The sequence below is a fragment of the Mobula hypostoma genome, chromosome 12 (genome assembly GCF_963921235.1).
Source record: "Mobula hypostoma chromosome 12, sMobHyp1.1, whole genome shotgun sequence".
Classification (NCBI taxonomy): Eukaryota; Metazoa; Chordata; class Chondrichthyes; order Myliobatiformes; family Myliobatidae; genus Mobula; species Mobula hypostoma.
Genome location: NC_086108.1, coordinates 19331509 through 19352386, shown reverse-complemented (window position 1 = coordinate 19352386; position 20878 = coordinate 19331509). Strand labels below are relative to the sequence as shown.

The following is a 20878-nucleotide window of genomic DNA, read 5'->3' as shown; positions in this document are numbered from 1 at the left end:
GAAAAATATTGAGCTAAGGCTTTAATCTCTTCTGTTGCCAAATTTATAATATTGTAATCCATAAAGCACTCATTAATCATGTGCACCTAGAATAAAATCTGAATAATTTTATGCCCAAAATAAAACGGTAGCTTTTGATTAAGTCTGAATTTTGTAGAATTTGGTGTATGTAGCTGAAATTTTGATCTTTCAACTAAGATGCTTTAACTTGAACACTAACTAAATGTCTTTTTTATATGTTGGATGTTTTTCATTATGCTATTTTTGTTACTTTCAACACCTGTGATGTTTGATTAGTAGGGGTGTGAACGATGTCTTTGTTCCACTGTTATACGTCATTATCTCCAAGCTGCTCTTTTAAATGAGTAATTCAGTCTTCTGGTACTTAGTTGTTAAAGATGACTCTGTTTATACCATATGCTTTAATACCGGAAATTGCCTTGGAGAATTTTACTGTCAGGAGGAAGATCATATGATGAGCAGCTTATACTGTACACGAGAGCATTAGATCAAAATGGGACTTAAAAGACAGCTTCCAAGAGGAGAGAATACCAGGGCTTGTTCAAAGTAGAAAAGGTAATTGAGCCTGGATTAAAAAGCTCCTCGCTGTTGGTCTGTAGTTCTTGATAAAATGATTTACGGTGGTGGAGGGAGAGAGCTGAGAAAAGAAAACTGGTATTGAGGTGGAACATACACATGAAGAGTACAGAGGTAGAGTGGACCACGGAGCAAATGGAAAACAGTGGCCAGACTTTCGAAATGGATGTGTTGAGACATCTGGTACCAGTAGGACTGAAAAGAGGTGTCAGATCACAGGACAGTTTACAATGACCTATGAACCTATTAACTGGAGCACCTGGAGGAAATCTATGTGCTCATGTACAAACTTCTTACAGAGGGTGCCAGAACTGAACTCTGAACTTCGACATTCCGAGCTGTAATAGCGTTGTGCTAATGCTTGTAAAGAGATGTAGGCGGCTTGTTCAGAGGGCAGTGAGGAATTCCACTCTTCAGGTGATGAAGACAGAGACTCTCAACGTGGTGAGGGAGAGAAATAGATATTTCCAGGAATGGTTTTCAGTTTTCAGCAATCAGAAATTGTGTGAGGAGAGAGGATGCATGTGTCTCCTGCTGCTTTTATTTGGCACCTGCTTTGTTCTGTATGGATAGGTGAGGGTGGTCATTTAAAACCAAGGGAACTTCTACTCTGAGGTGTTGAATCTTTGCAATTCTTCTTGAAGGTTTTGGAGGCTAGATTGTTGGAAGAATTTAAAGAGGAGGTAGATGATTTCTTTGACAGAGCGATGAAGAGAAGGAACTGGCACAGAAGAGGAGCGGAGGCCCGAACCAGATCATCATTGGTCTGTTGAATCATGAGGAAAGTTTGAGGATCTGCATATCCTGTGCCTGTTTTCCTGTATTCTTATGTAGACCACTGCTCATCCCACCACTGGGCAAGTGGGCACTGGAAATCAGCAGAGTGCAAGTGTTGGAGGGTGGGATATTTCTGCATTTCCCGCTTGAAGGTGAGTTTGGAGAACATTGGAAGATGCTGCTCAGCTGCCCTCTTGGCTGCAGTTATCTGCGGCCTTGAAATAACAGTTGGGAGCCAGGGCTCATGGAGTGTGCTTGACTTGCGGTTCCATCTATGCACTTATTTCACTCACCAACTCTACCCCGTTTGCTCATCTGATTCGTGTTCTATCTGTCTTCCCCTCTCTCGCCTAGGTGGTTCCCATTATCTCTTCCTTTACATATCGGAGTTCTGCACTGGTTACTCTTCTTATCTACTTCCAGCAGCTGTCTCTCCCTTCATCTTCCCATCCTCCCTCCTGCCCCCATCCTTTTTAAAATCTGCTTCCATCTATTATCCATCTCTCACTCTTTCCCAACTCTGTTTCTCATCCTCTCTGACATGGCCTCGATTTCACCAGTCCCTCTCTTCACTCACAGTCCTGATGCAAGGTTTTGACCTGTAATGTTGTCAGTTCTTCTTCCCACACCCCCACCACCACTCCACAGATGTTGCTCGACCCACTGAGTTCCTCCAGCGGTTGCTCCAGATTCCAGCATCTGATCCCAGTCTCTTGAATCTCCATTGATCACACAGAAGTTATTTTTGCATCTTAAACTGACAGTAGTTAATGCGCTTGGAAGATCAATTGGGGATCATCTTGTTTTGTGACATTGCTGCATTCTGGGAGAGCAGTAATACATCTTCCTCAATCTCTATGAACAATCCGTTTACATGGAATAGCTGAAATAAACTGGACAGTGAACTAAAAAGTTAAAAAAATGGTGAACAAATTCAATTAGCTCAGACATTTAAATCTAAATGAACAATTCAAAATCAAAGCAAAAATGCTTTTTGGGTCAATGCTTTCAATTGCTAAGTTCAGCTCAAAAAAGTTAATTATCAAATAGTTTGTCCTTTGCACCTGTTCCTGTTCGTTGAATGGATTTGTTGTTCCTTCTCCAGTCTAAAGTGACGCGTTCAGCAGCAGACTCCTCGTACTGTGTGCACGGGGAGCTGCTGCCACTCTGTGCTCCATGAACGAACTTCTAATCGTCCAACATAAATGTGCTTGGGGAAGTAATCTACAAAGAGTGGCTACCAATTGCATAATTAATCCCAGATTTGCCTAGAGAAGTGGTTGCAGTACCCAGAGGTCTCCAGTGCTTCTCTGCAAGAGTCAACCCATGATTTTGAATGTCAGAATATGCAGTGCATGGCAGTGCAGTGGGCTTTATTCTAAGAGATGTGCTTCCTCCTAGTGGCAGAGAATGAGTCCATCGTCAGTTTTAGTAGTGCTAGACCGTTTTCTGTTATGGTTATTTACTACATTCTGTGTAGAGAAGGTGGTGCATACTTCGGTTTGTAATTTTGGATGTGAAATGGGCTTGTTTCAACATTTTCTTGGTGCAGGTAGACCTAGCCAGATGAATGCTAGGCAAAGAACTTTGCCCTTAATATTGCTTGTTAGAAACAGCTATCCATAGTTTGCCACTGAATATTATACAAACTAAGAAAATTATGTTAATTGTCCTAACACCCATCATCATATGTCAGGCAACACACATCAAAGTTGCTGGTGAACGCAGCAGGCCAAGCAGCATCTGTAGGAAGAGGTGCAGTCGACGTTTCAGGCCGAGACCCTTCGTCAGGACTAACCGAAGGAAGAGTGAGTAAGGGATTTGAAAGTTGGAGGGGGAGATCCAAAATGATAGGAGAAAACAGGAGGGGGAGGGTTAGAGCCAAGAGCTGGACAGGTGATAGGCAAAAGGGGATACGAGAGGATCATGGGACAGGAGGTCCGGGAAGAAAGACAAGGGGGGGGGACCCAGAGGATGGGCAAGAGGTATATTCAGAGGGACAGAGGGAGAAAAAAGAGAGTGAGAGAAAGAATGTGTGCATAAAAATAAGTAACAGATGGGGTACGAGGGGGAGGTGGGGCCTTAGCGTAAGTTAGAGAAGTCGATGTTCATGCCATCAGGTTGGAGGCTACCCAGACGGAATATAAGGTGTTGTTCCTCCAACCTGAGTGTGGCTTCATCTTTACAGTAGAGGAGGCCGTGGATAGACATGTCAGAATGGGAATGGGATGTGGAATTAAAATGTGTGGCCACTGGGAGATCCTGCTCTCTCTTGCGGACAGAGCGTAGATGTTCAGCAAAGCGGTCTCCCAGTCTGCGTCGGGTCTCGCCAATATATAAAAGGCCACATCGGGAGCACCGGACGCAGTATCTCACCCCAGTCGACTCACAGGTGAAGTGTTGCCTCACCTGGAAGGACTGTTTGGGGCCCTGAATGGTGGTAAGGGAGGAAGTGTAAGGGCATGTGTAGCACTTGTTCCGCTTACACGGATAAGTGCCAGGAGGGAGATCAGTGGGGAGGGATGGGGGGGACGAATGGACAAGGGAGTTGTGTAGGGAGCGATCCCTGCGGAATGCAGGGGGGGGGGAGGGAAAGATATGCTTAGTGGTGGGATCCCGTTGGAGGTGGCGGAAGTTACGGAGAATACTATGTTGGACCCGGAGGCTGGTGGGGTGGTAGGTGAGGACCAGGGGAACCCTATTCCAAGTGGGGTGGCGGGAGGATGGAGTGAGAGCAGATGTACGTGAAATGGGGGAGATGTGTTTAAGAGCAGCGTTGATAGTGGAGGAAGGGAAGCCCCTTTCTTTAAAAAAAGGAAGACATCTCCCTCGTCCTAGAATGAAAAGCCTCATCCTGAGAGCAGATGCGGCGGAGACGGAGGAATTGCGAGAAGGGGATGGCGTTTTTGCAAGAGACAGGGTGAGAAGAGGAATAGTCCAGATAGCTGTGAGAGTCAGTAGGCTTATAGTAGACATCAGTGGATAAGCTGTCTCCAGAGACAGAGACAGAAAGATCTAGAAAGGGGAGGGAGGTGTCGGAAATGGACCAGGTAAACTTGAGGGCAGGGTGAAAGTTGGAGGCAAAGTTAATAAAGTTAATGCGAGTTCTGCATGCGTGCAGGAAGCAGCGCCAATGCAGTCGTCGATGTAGTGAAGGAAAAGTGGGCGACAGATACCAGAATAGGCATGGAATATAGATTGTTCCACAAACCCAACAAAAAGGCAGGCATAGCTAGGACCCATACGGGTCCCCATAGCTACACCTTTAGTTTGGAGGAAGTGGGAGGAGCCAAAGGAGAAATTATTAAGAGTAAGGACTAATTCCGCTAGAGGGAGCAGAGTGGTGGTAGAGGGGAACTGATTAGGTCTGGAATCCAAAAAGAAGAGTCGAGCTTTGAGACCTTCCTGATGGGGGATGGAAGTATATAAGGACTGGACATCCATGGTGAAAATAAAGCGGTGGGGGCCAGGGAACTTAAAATCATCGAAAAGTTTAAGAGCGTGAGAAGTGTCACGAACATAGGTCGGAAGGGATTGAACAAGGGGTGATAAAACAGTGTCGAGGTATGCAGAAATGAGATCGGTGGGGCAGGAGCAAGCTGAGACAATAGGTCGGCCAGGACAGGCAGGTTTGTGGATCTTGGGTAGGAGGTAGAAACGAGAAGTGCGGGGTGTGGGAACTATAAGGTTGGTAGCAGTGGATGGGAGATCCCCTGAACGAATAAAGTCGGTGATGGTGTGGGAGACAATGGCCTGGTTCTCCTTAGTGGGGTCACGATCGAGGGGTAAATAAGAGGAGGTATCCGCGAGTTGTCGCTGTGCCTCGGCAAGGTAGAGGTCAGTACGCCAGACTACAACAGCACCCCCCTTGTCGGCAGGTTTAATAATAAGGTTAGGATTAGTGCGGAGGGAGTGGAGAGCAGAGCGTTCCGAAGGAGTGAGGTTGGAATGGGGACAAGGTGCGGTGAAGTCGAGACGGTTGATGTCCCGTCAGCAGTTAGCGATAAAGAGATCCAGAGCAGGTAGAAGACCAGAGCGGGGTGTCCATGAAGAAGAGGAGGGTTGAAGACGGGAGAAGGGGTCATCGGTGGGAGTGGAAGCGTACTTGCCGAAGAAGTAGGCTCGGAGACGGCGGAAGAAAAGTTCCGCATCGTGGCGAACACGGAACTCGCTGAGGTGTGGGCGAAGGGGGACAAACGTGAGGCCCTTACTGAGAACAGAGCGTTCTGCCTCCGACAGTTGAAGGTCGGAGGGGATGGTAAAGACCCGGCACGGATGAGAGCTGGGATCAGAGGGGGGAGGGGGGAGGCTGGGGGTGTCAGTGGAGAGGGGAGGGTTGGGGTGAGAGGAAGGTGGAGCCTCCGAGGGCCCAGGAGCTGATGGTGAGATCTGAGGGAGACGGGATTGCAGAGTATTGGTGGGGGAAGGGGAGACAGGAGTCACAACAGCAGCACTTGAAGACCAGGCCTGGAGTTCAAGGCTGGAGTCGCAGTTGGTGGTTGCACAATCGCTGTGAAGGTGTCCATGGTCGTTGCTGGAGTCCGGATTTTGAATATGCCCTGAGGTGTTGGAGCCACCGAGATCGATGGCAGGGGCCGCAATCTGAAGTTCATGCCTGCTAGCGTCGGGGCCTACACCCCTCTCTCTGCATTCCGCAGGGATCGCTCCCTACACAACTCCCTTGTCCATTTGTCCCCCCCATCCCTCCCCACTGATCTCCCTCCTGACACTTATCCGTGTAAGCGGAACAAGTGCTACACATGCCCTTACACTTCCTCCCTTACCACCATTCAGGGCCCCAAACAGTCCTTCCAGGTGAGGCAATACTTCACCTGTGAGTCGACTGGGGTGATATACTGCGTCCGGTGCTCCCGATGTAGCCTTTTATATATTGGCGATACCCGACGCAGACTGGGAGACCACTTTGCTGAACATCTACACTCTGTCCGCCAGAGAAAGCAGGATCTCCCAGTGGCCACACATTTTAATTCCACATCCCATTCCCATTCTGACATGTTTATCCACGGCCACCTCTACTGTAAAGATGAAGCCACACTCAGGTTGGAGGAACAACACCTTATATTCCGTCTGGGTAGCCTCCAACCTGATGGCATGAACATCGACTTCTCTAACTTCCGCTAATGCCCCACCTCCCCCTCGTACCCCATCTGTTACTTATTTTTATGCACAGATTCTTTCTCTCACTCTCTTTTTTCTCCCTCTGTCCCTCTGAATATACCTCTTGCCCATCCTCTGGGTCCCCGCCCCCCCTTGTCTTTCTCCCTAGGCCTCCTGTCCCATGATCCTCTCGTATCCCCTTTTGCCTATCATCTGTCCAGCTCTCGGCTCTATCCCTCCCCCTCCTGTCTTCTCCTATCATTTTGGATCTCCCCCTCCCTTTCCAACTTTCAAATCCCTTACTCACTCTTCCTTCAGTTAGTCCTGACGAAGGGTCTCGGCCTGAAACGTCGACTGCACCTCTTCCTACAGTTGCTGCTTGGCCTGCTGCGTTCACCAGCAACTTTGATGTGTGTTGCTTGAATTTCCAGCATCTGCAGAATTCCTGTTGTTTGAATATGTCAGGCCATTTTTTAGACACGTGTTGCTCTTTTCCCTTGCTCTGTGATTTAAACATTTGACAGTTTCAGCCCTGTCCAGAAGGAAATAGGATCAACTTTCTAAAAAGGAATTCTTAGAGATTTCTGTGGACTGCATTTTGCAGAAAGAACAATGGTAGAACAATGAATATTAATTATTTCTCAGTGTGACAGGCAGCAGCTTCAGGATCTCCCTTATTGCCTGTGGGTTTCCTGAAGTGGTTGATGATGGATTTGACCTGATTGGGCAGGCTGTGCTGCAACAGAGCTCAGCAATGGAGTGAAAACTTATTCTAATTGTCCAGTATTTAGAAGTAAATATAACAATTCTGCATGAGATCCAAGAAGGTACAAAGAGTACGTTCGTGTTGCAGGAAAAGATTTTAGTGGAAGAGCAGCTTTCAGTCTTAAGTAGCTTGTTAAATTACTTCCAGATACACTATTAATTTTTTATTGTCGAATGGCTCGCCGAGCTGGCTTGTTAGCTTGCGGACATTTCGTTACCTAGCTTGGCAACATCATCAATGCATCCTCAAATGAAATGTTGGTGATCTACATTGTTAGCCTTTTATGTGTCCTGTGATTAGTCCGTTTGTGTGTGGGTATATTTGCCATTTCTATTGGTTACCAATTATGTAATCAGCGATTGATTTGTTAAAATCCGATTAGGTGAATAATTGTTCTCTGGGCTGAGTTAGTTGACCGTTAAGTAGGATTAATGTCGTCCTCATTGATTGACTATTAATTTGAAGTCTTTTGAACATCATCCCAAACTTGTTTAAATGATCTCACATATTAAAGGCTACGTCCACACTGGACCGGATAATTTTGAAAATGCCGGTTTCATGTAAAAACAATAGGCGTCCACACCAGGTGTTTTTGAAAATACCTTCGTCTACATTAAAACAGATATTTGGGCGAATCTCCTCCTACTGGGCATGCGCAGGACACACAGAAAACAAGCGAAGAGGAAATGGTGTACTTGGTGCGCATTTGTCCAGTTATAAACTAGAAAAACTTAAAAGGAAATTGCCAGACTAAAGACTTGGTGCACGTTTGTCCAGAAACATTTCCTACGGCCATAGTCTCTTTACCGATGAAAGGGACGACAGCTACAACTAAATGCAATAAGGCTTGTTACTGGGCAAAAGTGAAATTTGCTGTTACCTCATTTGTTTGCCTTTACTTTTGCCATGTCTTTGTGTATTATTTTGCTGTATTTAACATGTGCAATAAAACGAGTTACTGAGCAAAAGTGACAATTACATCTGTTGAATATGATGTTATAGCTCTTAGTGAAACATGGTTGCAGGAGGGGTGTGATTGGCAACTAAATATTCCTGGATTTCATTACTTGAGGTGTGATAGAATTGGAGGAGCAAGAGGGGGAAGTGTTGCATTGCTTGTCAGAGAAAATATAACAGCGGTCCTCTGGCAGGATAGATTAGTGGACTCGTCCAGGGAGGCTATTTGGGTGGAATTGAGGAATAGGAAAGGTGTAGTAATGCTTATAGGGGTGTTTTATAGACCACCTAATGGGGAGCGAGAATTGGAGGAGCAAATTTGTAAGGAGATAGCAGATATTTGTAGTAAGCACAAGGTTATGATTGTGGGAGATTTTAATTTTCCACATATTGACTAGGAAGCCCATTCTGTAAAAGGGCTAGATGGTTTGGAGTTTGTAAAATGTGTGCAAGATAGTTTTTTGCAGCAATACATAGAGGTACCAACGAGAGAAGGGGCAGTGTTGGATCTCCTGTTAGGGAATGAGACAGGGCAGGTGACGGAGGTATTTGTTGGGGAGCACTTCGGATCCAATGATCACAATGCCATTAGTTTCAATATAATTATAGAGAAGGATAGGACTGGACCCAGGGTTGAGATTTTTGATTGGAGAAAGGCTAACTTTGAGGAGATGCGAAAGGATTTAGAAGGAGTGGATTGGGACAATTTGTTTTTATGGGAAGGATGTAATAGAGAAATGGAGGTCATTTAAAGGTGAAATTTTGAGTGTACAGGATCTTTATGTTCCTGTTAGGTTGAAAGGAAAGGTTATAAGTTTGAGAGAGCCATGGTTTTTAAGGGATATTGGAAGCTTGGTTCGAAAAAAGAGAGGGATCTACAAAAAATATAGGCAGCTTGGAGTTAATTAGGTGCTCGGGGAATATAAAGAATGTAAAAAAAAATCTTAAAAAAGAAATTAGAAAAGCTAAAAGAAGATATGAGGCTGCTTTGGCAAGCAGGTGAAAATAAATCCAAAGGGTTTCTACAGTTATATTAATAGCAAAAGGATAGTGAGGGATAAAATTGGTCCCTTAGAGAATCAGAGTGGACGGCTATGTGCGGAGCCAAAAGAGATGGGGGAGATTTTGAACAATTTCTTTTCTTCGGTATTCACTAAGGAGAAGGATATTGAATTGTGTAAGGTAAAGGAAACAAGAAGAATAGTTATGGAAAGTATGGCGATTAAAGAAGAGGAAGTACTGGCACTTTTAAGAAATATAAAAGTGGATAAGTCTCCGGGTCCGGACAGGATATTCCCTCGGACCTTGAGGAAAGTTAGTGTGGAAACAGCAAGGACTCTGACAGAAATATTTCAAATGTCATTAGAAACGGGAATGGTGCTGGAGGATTGGCATATTGCTCATGTTGTTCCATTGTTTAAAAAGGGTTCTAAGAGTAAACCGAGCAATTATCGGCCTGTGAGTTTGATGTCTGTGGTGGGTAAATTGATGGAAAGTATTATTAGAGATGGTGTATATATAATTATCTGGACAGACAGGGTCTGATTAGGAACAGTCAACATGGATTTGTGCGTGGAAGGTCATGTTTGACAAATCTTCTTGAATTTTTTGATGAGGTTACTAGGAAAGTTGACGAGGGTAAAGCAGTGGATGTTATTTATATGGACTTCAGTAAGGCCTTTGACAAGGTTCCACATGGAAGGTTAGTTAGGAAGGTACAATCGTTAGGCATTAATATCGAAGTAGTAAAATGGATTCAGCAGTGGCTGGATGGGAGACGCCAGAGAGTAGTGGAGGATAACTGTGTGTCAGATTGGAGGACGGTGTCTAGTGGTGTGCCTCAGGGATCTGTACTGGCTCCAGTGTTGTTTGGCATATATATGAATGATCTGGATGATGGGGTGGTAAATTGGATTAGTAAGTATGCAGATGATACTAAGATAGGTGGAGTTATGGATAATGAAGGAGGTTTTCAAAGCTTGCAAAGAGATTTAGACCATTTAGAAGAGTGGGCTGAAAGATGGCAGATGGAGTTTAATGCTGATAAATGTGAGGTGCTACATTTTGGTAGGATTAATCAAAATAGGACATACATGATAAATGGCAGGGCATTGAAGAATGCAATAGAACAGAGGGATCTAGGAATAATGGTGCATAGTTCCCTGAAGGTGGAATCTCATGTGGATAGGGTGGTGAAGAAAGCTTTTGGTATGCTGGCCTTTATAAATCAGAGCATTGAGTATAGGAGTTGGGACGTAATGTTGAAATTGTATAAGGCATTGGTGAGGCCAAATTTGGAGTATTGTGTACAGTTCTGGTCACAGAATTATAGGAAAGATGTCAATAAAATTGAGAGAGTACAGAGGAGATTTACTAAAATGTTGCCTGGGTTTCATCTCCTAAGTTACAGAGAAAGGTTGAACAAGTTAGGTCTTTATTCCTTGGAGTGTAGAAGGTTGAGGGGGGACTTGATAGAGGTACTTAAAATTATGAGGGGGATAGATAGAGTTGACGTGGATAGGCTTTTTCCATTGAGAGTGGGGGAGATTCAAACAAGAGGACATGAGTTGAGAGTTAACATAGAACATAGAATAGTACACCACATTACAGGTCCTTCGGCCCACAATGTTGTGCTGACCCTCAAACCCTGCCTCCCATATAACCCCCCACCTTAAATTCCTCCATATACCTCTCTAATAGTCTCTTAAACTTCACGAGTGTATCTGCCTCACCATCGACCCAGTCAGTGCATTCCATGCACTAACCACTCTCTGAGTAAAAAACCTTCCTCTAATATCCCCCTTGAACTTCCCACCCCTTACCTTAAAGCCATGTCCTCTCGTATTGAGCAGTGGTGCCCTGGGGAAGAGGCGCTGGCTATCCACTCTATCTTTTCCTCTTATTATCCTGTACACCTCTATCATGTCTCCTCTCATCCTCCTCCTCTCCAATGAGTAAAGCCCTAGCTCCCGTAATCTCTTATCATAATGCATATTCTCTGAACCAGGCAGCATCCTGGTAAATCTCCTCTGTACCTTTTCCAGTGCTTCCACATCCTTCCTATAGTGAGGCAACCAGAACTGGACACAGTACTCCAAGTGTGGCCTAACCAGAGTTTTATAGAGCTGCATCATTACCTCGCGACTCTTAAACTCTATCCCTCGACTTATGAAAGCTAACATCCCATAAACTTTCTTAACTATCCTATCTACCTGTGAGGCAACTTTCAGGGATCTGTGGACATGTACCCCCAGATCCCTCTGCTCCTCCACGCTACCAAGTATCCTGCCATTACTTTGTACTCTTCCTTGGAGTTTGTCCTTCCAAAGTGTATCACCTCACCCTTCTCCGGGTTGAACTCCATCTGCCACTTCTCAGCCCACTTCTGCATCCTATCAATGTCTCTCTGCAATCTTCAACAATCCTCTACACTATCTACAACACCGCCAACCTTTGTGTCATCTGCAAACTTGCCAACCCACCCTTCTACTCCCACATCCAGGTCATTAATAAAAATCACGAAAAGTAGAGGTCCCAGAACAGATCCTTGTGGGACACCACTAGTCACAATCCTCCAATCTGAATGTACTTCCTCCACCACGACCCTCTGCCTTCTGCAGGCAAGCCAATTCTGAATCCACCTGGCCAAATTTCCCTGGATCCCATGCCTTCTGACTTTCTGAATAAGCCTCCCGGGTGGAACCTTGTCAAATGCCTTACTAAAATCCATATAGATCACATCCACTGCACTACTCTCATCTATATGCCTGGTCACCACCTCAAAGAACTCTATCAGGCTTGTTAGACATGATCTGCCCATCACAAAGACATGCTGACTGTCCCTGATCAGACCATGATTCTCTAAATGCCCATAGATCCTATCTCTAAGAATCTTTTCCAACAGCTTTCCCACCACAGACATAAGGCTCACTGGTCTATAATTACCTGGACTATCCCTACTACCTTTTTTGAACAAGGGGACAACATTTGCCTCCCTTTAATCCTCCGGTACCATTCCCGTGGACAATGAGGATATAAAGATCCTAGCCAGAGGCTCAGCAATCTCTTCCCTCACCTCGTGGAGCAGCCTGGGGAATATTCCGTCAGGCCCAGGGGACTTACGTGTCCTAATATATTTTAACAACTCCCAACACCCCCTCTCCCTTAATATCAACATGCTCCAGAACATCAACCTCGCTCATATTGTCCTCACCATCAAGTTTCCTCTCATTGGTGAATATCGAAGAGAAGTATTCACTGAGGAGCTCGCTCACTTCCACAGCCTCCAGGGACATCTTCCCACCTTTATCTCTAATCGTTCCTACCTTCACTCCTGTCATCCTTTTGTTCTTCACATAATTGAACAATGCTTTGGGGTTTTCCTTTATTCTACTCGCCAAGGCCTTCTCATGCCCCCTTCTTGCTCTTCTCAGCCCCTTCTTAAGCTCCTTTCTTGCTTCCCTATATTTCTCAAAAGACCCATCTGATCCTTGCTTCCTAAACCTCATGTATGCTGCTTCCTTCTACCTGACTAGATTTTCCACCTCACTTGTCACCCATGGTTCCTTCACCCTACCATTCTTTATCTTCCTCACCGGGACAAATTTATCCCTAACATCCTGCAAGAGATCTCTAAACATCGACCACATGTCCATAGTACATTTCCCTGCAAAAACATCATCCCAATTCACACCCGCAAGTTCTAGCCTTATAGCCTCATAATTTGCCCTTCCCGAGTTAAAAATTTTCCTGTCCTCTCTGATTCTATTCTTTTCCATGATAATGCTAAAGACCAGGGAGCAGTGGTCACTGTCCCCCAGATGCTCACCCACTGAGAGATCTGTGACCTGACCCGGTTCATTACCTAGTACTAGATCTAGTCTGGCATTCCCCCTAGTTGACCTGTCCACATTCTGTGACAGGAATCCCTCCTGGACACACTTAACAAACTCTGCCCCATCTGAACCCTTGGAACTAATCAGGTGCCAATCCAATATTAGGGAAGTTAAAGTCACCCATGATAACAACCCTGTTATTTTTGCACCTTTCCAAAATCTGCCTCCCAATCTGCTCCTCTGTATCTCTGCTGCTACCAGGGGGCCTATAGAATACCCCAGTAGAGTAACTGCTCCCTTCCCGTTCCTGACTTCCACCCATACTGACTCAAAAAAGGATCCTGCTACATTTCCCACCCTTTCTGTAGCTGTAATAGTATCCCTGACCAGTAATGCCACCCCTCCTCCCCTTTTTCCGCCCTCTCTATCCCTTTTAAAGCACTGAAATCCAGGAATATTGAGAATCCATTCCTGCCCTGGTGCCAGCCAAGTCTCTATAATGGCCACTACATCATAATTCCATGTATGTATCCAAGCTGTCAGTTCATCACCTTTGTTCCTGATGTTTCTTGCATTGAGGTACACGCACTTCAGCCCTTCTGCCTTACTGTCTTTACTCCGTTTATTCTGCTTCTCTTTCCTCAAAACCTCTCTATATGTTAGATCTGGCTTTACTCCATGCACTTCTTTCACTGCTCTATCGCTCAGGGTCCCATCCCCCTTGCAAATTAGTTTAAACCCTCCCGAACCATGCTAGCAAACCTACCTGCAAGGATTGCTCCCCATCGGGTTCAAGTGCAACCCATCCAATCTGTACAGGTCCCACCTTTTAAAGGGCAAAAGTTTAGGGGTAACATGAGGGGGAACTTCTTTACTCAGAGAGTGGTAGCTGTGTGGAACGAGCTTCCAGCAGAAGTGGTTGAGGCAGGTTTGATGTTGCTGTTTAAAGTTTAATTGGACAGCTATATGAACAGGAAAGGAATGGAGAGTTATGGGCCGAGTGCAGGTCGGTGGGACTAGGTGAGAGTAACAGTTTGGTACGGACTAGAAGGGCCAAGTAACTAGTAGAGTGGATAGGGGAGAACCAGTGGATGTGGTATATTTGGATTTTCAAAAGGCTTTTGACAAGGTCCCACATAGGAGATTAGTGTGCAAACTTAAAGCACACGGTATTGGGGGTAAGGTATTGGTGTGGGTGGAGAATTGGTTAGCAGACAGGAAGCAAAGAGTGGGAATAAACGGGACCTTTTCAGAATGGCAGGCGGTGACTAGTGGGGTACCGCAAGGCTCAGTGCTGGGACCCCAGTTGTTTACAATATATATTAATGACTTGGATGAGGGAATTAAATGCAGCATCTCCAAGTTTGCGGATGACACAAAGCTGGGTGGCAGTGTTAGCAGTGAGGAGGATGCTAAGAGGATGCAGGGTGACTTGGATAGGTTGGGTGAGTGGGCAAACTCATGGCAGATGCAATTTAATGTGGATAAATGTGAAGTTATCCACTTTGGTGGCAAAAATAGGAAAACAGATTATTATCTGAATGGTGGCCGATTAGGAAAAGGGGAGGTGCAACGAGACCTGGGTGTCATTATACACCAGTCATTGAAAGTGGGCATGCAGGTACAGCAGGTGGTGAAAAAGGCGAACGGTATGCTGGCATTTATAGCGAGAGGATTCGAGTACAGGAGCAGGGAGGTACTACTGCAGTTGTACAAGGCCTTGGTGGGACCACACCTGGAGTATTGTGTGCAGTTTTGGTCCCCTAATCTGAGGAAAGACATCTTTGCCATAGAGGGAGTACAGAGAAGGTTCACCAGATTGATTCCTGGGATGGCAGGTCTTTCATATGAAGAAAGACTGGATGAACTGGGCTTGTACTCGTTGGAATTTAGAAGATTGAGGGGGGATCTGATTGAAACGTATAAGATCCTAAAGGGATTGGACAGGCTAGATGCGGGAAGATTGTTCCCGATGTTGGGGAGGTCTAGAACGAGGGGTCACAGTTTGAGGATAGAGGGGAAGCCTTTTAGGACCGAGGTTAGGAAAAACAACTTCACACAGAGAGTGGTGAATCTGTGGAATTCTCTGCCACAGCAAACTGTTGAGGCCAGTTCATTAGCTATGTTTAAAAGGAAGTTAGATATGGCCCTTGTGGCTACAGGGGTCAGGGGGTATGGAGGGAAGGCTGGGTTCTGAGTTGGATGATCAGCCATGATCATAATAAATGGCGGTGCAGGCTCGAAGGGCCGAATGGCCTACTCCTGCACCTATTTTCTATGTTTCTATTTTCTATGGCCTGTTTCCGTGCTGTAATTGTTATATGGTTATATGGAATGTTTGCACAAGCAATACATTAATAAAGCACCTTGCTAAATGTATAAAACATGTCTGCATCAGTGTTGTATTTCCATACAATGTTACATTAGGATGTTACACATCTATTGTCAGATATTGTTGTGGTGTTGGAGGTTGCGTTCAAGAAAACAATGAAATGCCGCACAGCCGCCATCATTTATTCCGGCACGTCATGACAGCGGTTTTAATGTTAGCCAGTAACCCTGTAGACACAACAGCCAACCGGCATTTTCAGATTTAAACAGTCTGGAGAGTGTTTTAGAAAAGCTCCGTTTTCAGAGGAGGAAAATGCCGTTTCAGTGTGGACGGAGGGTCAAAACGAAGAGAAAAAGCTTCGGTTACGGATTTATCCGGTCTCGTGTGGATGTAGCCTAAGTTTTACCCCCCCCCAAAGTTTTAGAATTTGTTATAAGTTCTATTGTTTTCCCCTTGAGTGATTGAACTGTAAACAGTTCAGGGTTTGGGGGAAAATCTGTTTTATCCAAGTCCACATTGGGAGAACTACTGAAGGTGAACATGGGTTTATTATTGATGTCAGTGGCAAGTTATTTCAGCTTGTTTTCCCCCAAAGTTGAGTAAAAGTCTACTCCAAGATCCTAAAGAAAACCTGGATGATCATCCATATCTTGAGAATAAAGTCAGACATGGACATAATTTGTCTTCGCCTGAGAGCACCACAGTTGGCATAACTGTCACAGACAAGAAGCATTGAGTTGGTAAAGCCAGTGCTTTTAAGATCTGGACATGTAAAGGGTTGGTTTGTGAGGAGATATTCAGTACTGCTATTGTGAAAGTGCATTGCATAGATACACAACAAGGTAAATGTGGAAATTCTGAGAATTACCAACATTAGATGATAATTCAAATACTTTTTAAACTATCCATTAATGTGCTTATTATATTCATGTTTAATTTTCAGAAATATGGAAGACTTCATAACTTGGGTGGACTCTTCAAAGATCAAACGACATGTAATGGAATATAATGAAGAGGTAAGAATTACAGTAACAATTCCCTCAAATCTATTGCTTTTCTGATAGAATTGAACCGATCAGTCAGCAAGTTATGTCCAACATAGTCTTCTAATCGATTTTGGTATTCTGTTTGAAGTGAGCACACTTCATCATCTGATGTGTACTCTACTTTTAAGTGCTATTTTAAATTTTATTAATTACCAGAAGCATTGGGATAAATAACTGGCCAGCTGAACGTGATTTGGATAGGAGGCTGCAAAAGAGCTTTGTATCGATCAAGGGTATAACATTGTGAACAGAGATCGACTTTTGCTTACAAGACCCAATAGGGTTATGGGGAGGACTCCTGGAAAAGACATAGAACGGCACAGCACAGGATAGGCTCCAGTTTAAACTGCCCGTTTTCCTACATGTGATCTATATGCCTCTATTCCCCACCTAAATTCGGCTTGGATGTTATCCATGATCTCTCTTGGCATTGCACTCCAGGCACATACCACTTGCTCACTGTGTCTAAAACGCTATTGGCCTATTTAATCTTCTTTATGCTTTCCCCTCTCATCCTAAACTTATACCCTCTTGTACTTGACGTTTCCATTCAGGTTAAAAAGACTGTCTGCCTTATCCATATTCCTCAGAATTTTATATACCTTCATCAGGTCACCCTTCATTCTCTGATGCTGTAGGACAGGGGTTCCCAACCTGGGGTCCACAGACCCATCGGTTAATGTTAGGGAGTCCATGGCATAAAAAATATTGGGAACCCCTGCTCTAGAGGAAACAATAATCCAACATTCTGCTGAACCTCTTCTGCAGCCTCTCTATGATGCCTTCACATCTTTCTTATAATAGAAGACCATAGACAGCAGAATTAGGCCATTCAGCCCATCGAGTCCACTCTGCTTTTTCATGGCTGATCCTGGATCCATTCAACTGCATACACCTGCCCTCTCACTATATCATTTGAAGCCCCGACCAATCAGCAATCTATCAACTTCCACTTTGAATGCACCCATGAATGTGGCCTCCACTGCAGACTGTGGCAGAGCGTTCTACAGATTCACTACTCTCTGGCTAAAAAAGTTCCTCCTTACCTCTGTTCTGAAAGGTTGTCCCTCAGTTTTGAGGCTGTGCCTTCTAGTTCTGGAAAGCCCCACCAGAGGAAACATCCTCTCCACATCAACCTTATCTAGTCCTTTCAACATTCGGTAGGTTTCAGTGAGATCCCCATGCATTCTTCTAAATTCCGGAGCGTACAGACCCAAAGCTGCCAAATGCTCCTAATACATTAACCCCTTCATTCCTGGAATAATCCTCGTGAACCTATTCTGAACTCTCTCCAATGACAGTTCTGAAATAATGGGTCCAAAACTGTTTACAATATTCCAAGTGTGGCTTGACTAGTGTCTTATAAAGGCACAGCATTATCTCCTCCTTGCTTTTATGTTCTATTCTCCAACATTGCATTTGCCTTCTTTACCACAGACTCAATCTGTAAATTAATCTTCTGGGAGTCTTGCATGAGGACTCCTTTGCACCTCTGATGTTTGAATTTTCTCCCATTTAGATAATAGTCTGCACTATTTTTCCTTTTACCAAAATGCATTATCATGTATTTCCCAAATCTGTATTCCATCTGCCACTTTTTTGCCAACAATTCCATTATCTAAATCATTGATAAACAATGTGAAAGGTAGCAGTCCCAATACTGACCTCTGAGGAACACCACTGGCAGCCAACAAGAACAGGCCCCCTTTATTCCCAATTGCTGCTTCCTGCCTGTCAGCCATTCCTCCATCCATGCCTGTATATTTCCTGTAACACCATAGGATTTTATCTTGTTAAGCAGCCACATGTGAGGCACCTTATCAAATACCTTCTGACAATCTAAGTTAATGACATTAACTGCCTCTCCTTTGTCCACCCTGCTTGTTACTTCCTCGAAGAATTCTAACAGATTTGTCAGGCAAGATTTCCCTTTACAGAAACCATGCTGACTTAATTTATTTTATCATTAGTCTCCAAGTACCCCAAAACCTCTTCCTTACTAATGGACTCCAACACTTTTCCGATCTCTGAGGTTATAATTTCCCCTCTTTTGCCTTCGTCCCTTTTTAAAGAGTAGAGTGACATCTGGAATTTTTGACCATGCCACAATCATGTGATTCATGAAAGATGTATCCTTAATCTTGTCAGCCACCTCCTTCAGGACTCCGGGATGTAGTCCATCTGGTCCAGGTGACTTATCCACCTTAAGACATTTCAGTTTATCTAGCACTTTTTCTTTTGTAATAGCAATGTCACTCACTCCTGCTCACTGACGCCCAAGGAGCTCTGGCATACAGCTAGTGTCTTCCACAGTGAAGATTGATGCAAAGTACTTATTTAGTTCATCTGCCATTTCTTTGTCCTCCATTACTTCCTCACCAGCATCATTTTCCAGTGGTCCAATATGAACTTTCACTTCCCTTTTATTCTTTATATAACTGAAAAAAAAACTTTTGGTATTCTGCTGGTTTGCCCTCATATTTCATCTTTTCCCTTCTTGTAGCTTTTTTAGTTGCATTTTGTTAGATTTTAAAAGCTTCCCAATCATCCAACTTCCCACTCAATTTTGCTACCTTATTTGCCCTTTCCTTAGCTTTTACGCAGTCCTTAAACTTCCCTTGTCAGTCATGGTTGCTTACCCCTGTCATTTGAGAACAAATTCTGTGGGACATATCCTGCACCTTGTGAACTTCATTAGGAACTTCAGGCACCTCTGTTCTGCCGTCATCCCTGCCAGTATCCCCCTCCAATCCATCTGGTCACACTCAAAACAGTAGCCTGACATCCTTTGAACTTGAAGCACTCCTCTTATTCTAAAATATTAAAGGTTAAGTTGAGCTAAAATATATTTTGAATTGATATTTTACATATGATTTATAAATTGTTGATCAATGCAGCATGGAAAGATGTTCATTACTTTTCCTTTTTGTTTCTCCTCTCCAGAGAGATGACTTTGACCTGGTTGTCTAGCTGAACTTCCTTTGCCCTGACTTCCCTCTGCATTACTTTAAGAGAAGTGAATCCAGCCCTTGTGACACAACCAGATCCAGTTGCTACCATTGACAAGAGCTAGTGATAGGAGCTTGTATCATGAACTGTTGGCTAATTCTGTTGTACACCTCCCACAATAAGTGTTTGTTTCATCTTTAAAATATTCTGGGCATTGTAATATATTTTATTAAACTATTCTGACTTCACAATTATCTTCTCATTAATGAATTAATTGCATTAAACAAGTTTATAGTGGTGACATTATTTGCATCAGAACAGATTCATCTGATCATGGAATGGATCCTGGAAGAGTAAGCGGTTCCTAAAATAACCATTCCCTGATTGAAATGGTATGGAGTCTGAATATAATTTGACCATTATCTACATGCTGGTCCCATGCAGGTACTTGTGTTTTTTGACAGTGACAGTAGGTACATTTTTATCTTCCACACGAGAACGTCTACGGATTCTGGAAACCCACAGCAGCGCGCACAAAATGCTGGAGGAGTTCGGCAGGTCAGGCAGCATCTATGGAAATGAATAAACATTTGACTTCTCAGGCTGAGGCCTCTCTTCAGAACCCATGGGCTTTATCTTCTGTTTATTAGTCTGGTATGGTTCTGATAGCTTGAAATAAGTGGCATGTGAAGGCTAGATGTTCTCTAAAACTCTGTTTCCATTATCAGTTCATATACTCCCTTATAAAACATCATCATCAACAATTGTCATCAGGCTAGGCCAGCCTGCCTCGAGGCAGGAAATTCTGTTTGAAGTGCATATGCCCAGCTAATGAGACAAGGCTAAGTGGGTGCCACTGTTATTGTCACGCAAACAACTGGAATTCTGCAGATGCTGGAAATTCAAGCAACACACATAAAAGTTGCTGGTGAACGCAGCAGGCCAGGCAGCATCTCTAGGAAGAGCTGCAGTCGACGTTTCAGGCCGAGACCCTTCGTCAGGACTAACTGAAGGAAGAGTGAGTAAGGGATTTGAAAGTTGGAGGGGGAGGGGGAGATGCAAAATGATAGGAGAAGACAGGAGGGGGAGGGATGGAGCCAAGAGCTGGACAGGTGATAGGCAAAAGGGATACGAGAGGATCATGGGACAGGAGGTCCGGGAAGAAAGACAAGGGAGGGGGACCCAGAGGATGGGCAAGGGGTATATTCAGAGAGACAGAGGGAGAAAAGGGAGAGTGAGAGAAAGTATGTGTGTATAAAAATAAGTAACAGATGGGGTAAGAGGGGGAGGTGGGACCTCAGTGGAAGTTAGAGAAGTCGATGTTCATGCCATCAGGTTGGAGGCTACCCAGACGGAATATAAGGTGTTGTTCCTCCAACCTGAGTGTGGCTTCATCTTTACAGTAGAGGAGGCCGTGGATAGACATGTCAGAATGGGAATGGGATGTGGAATTAAAATGTGTGGCCACTGGGAGATCCTGCTTTCTCTGGCGGACAGAGCG

General features: G+C 44.4%; 1 protein-coding gene across 1 annotated transcript in view; it reads left to right on the top strand.

Moving 5' to 3' along the window:
• The window catches only part of imp3 (IMP U3 small nucleolar ribonucleoprotein 3), a 222851-nt gene extending 202555 nt beyond the window's left edge, over positions 1-20296 (top strand). Inside the window, exons 6-7 of the mRNA XM_063064874.1 lie at positions 16326-16398; positions 19372-20296. Of these exons, the coding sequence (XP_062920944.1) occupies positions 16326-16398; positions 19372-19398 (100 nt within the window). The 3' untranslated portion in view covers positions 19399-20296. The remainder of the gene's footprint in view (positions 1-16325; positions 16399-19371) is intronic.
• The last annotated feature ends 582 nt before the right edge of the window (positions 20297-20878 follow it).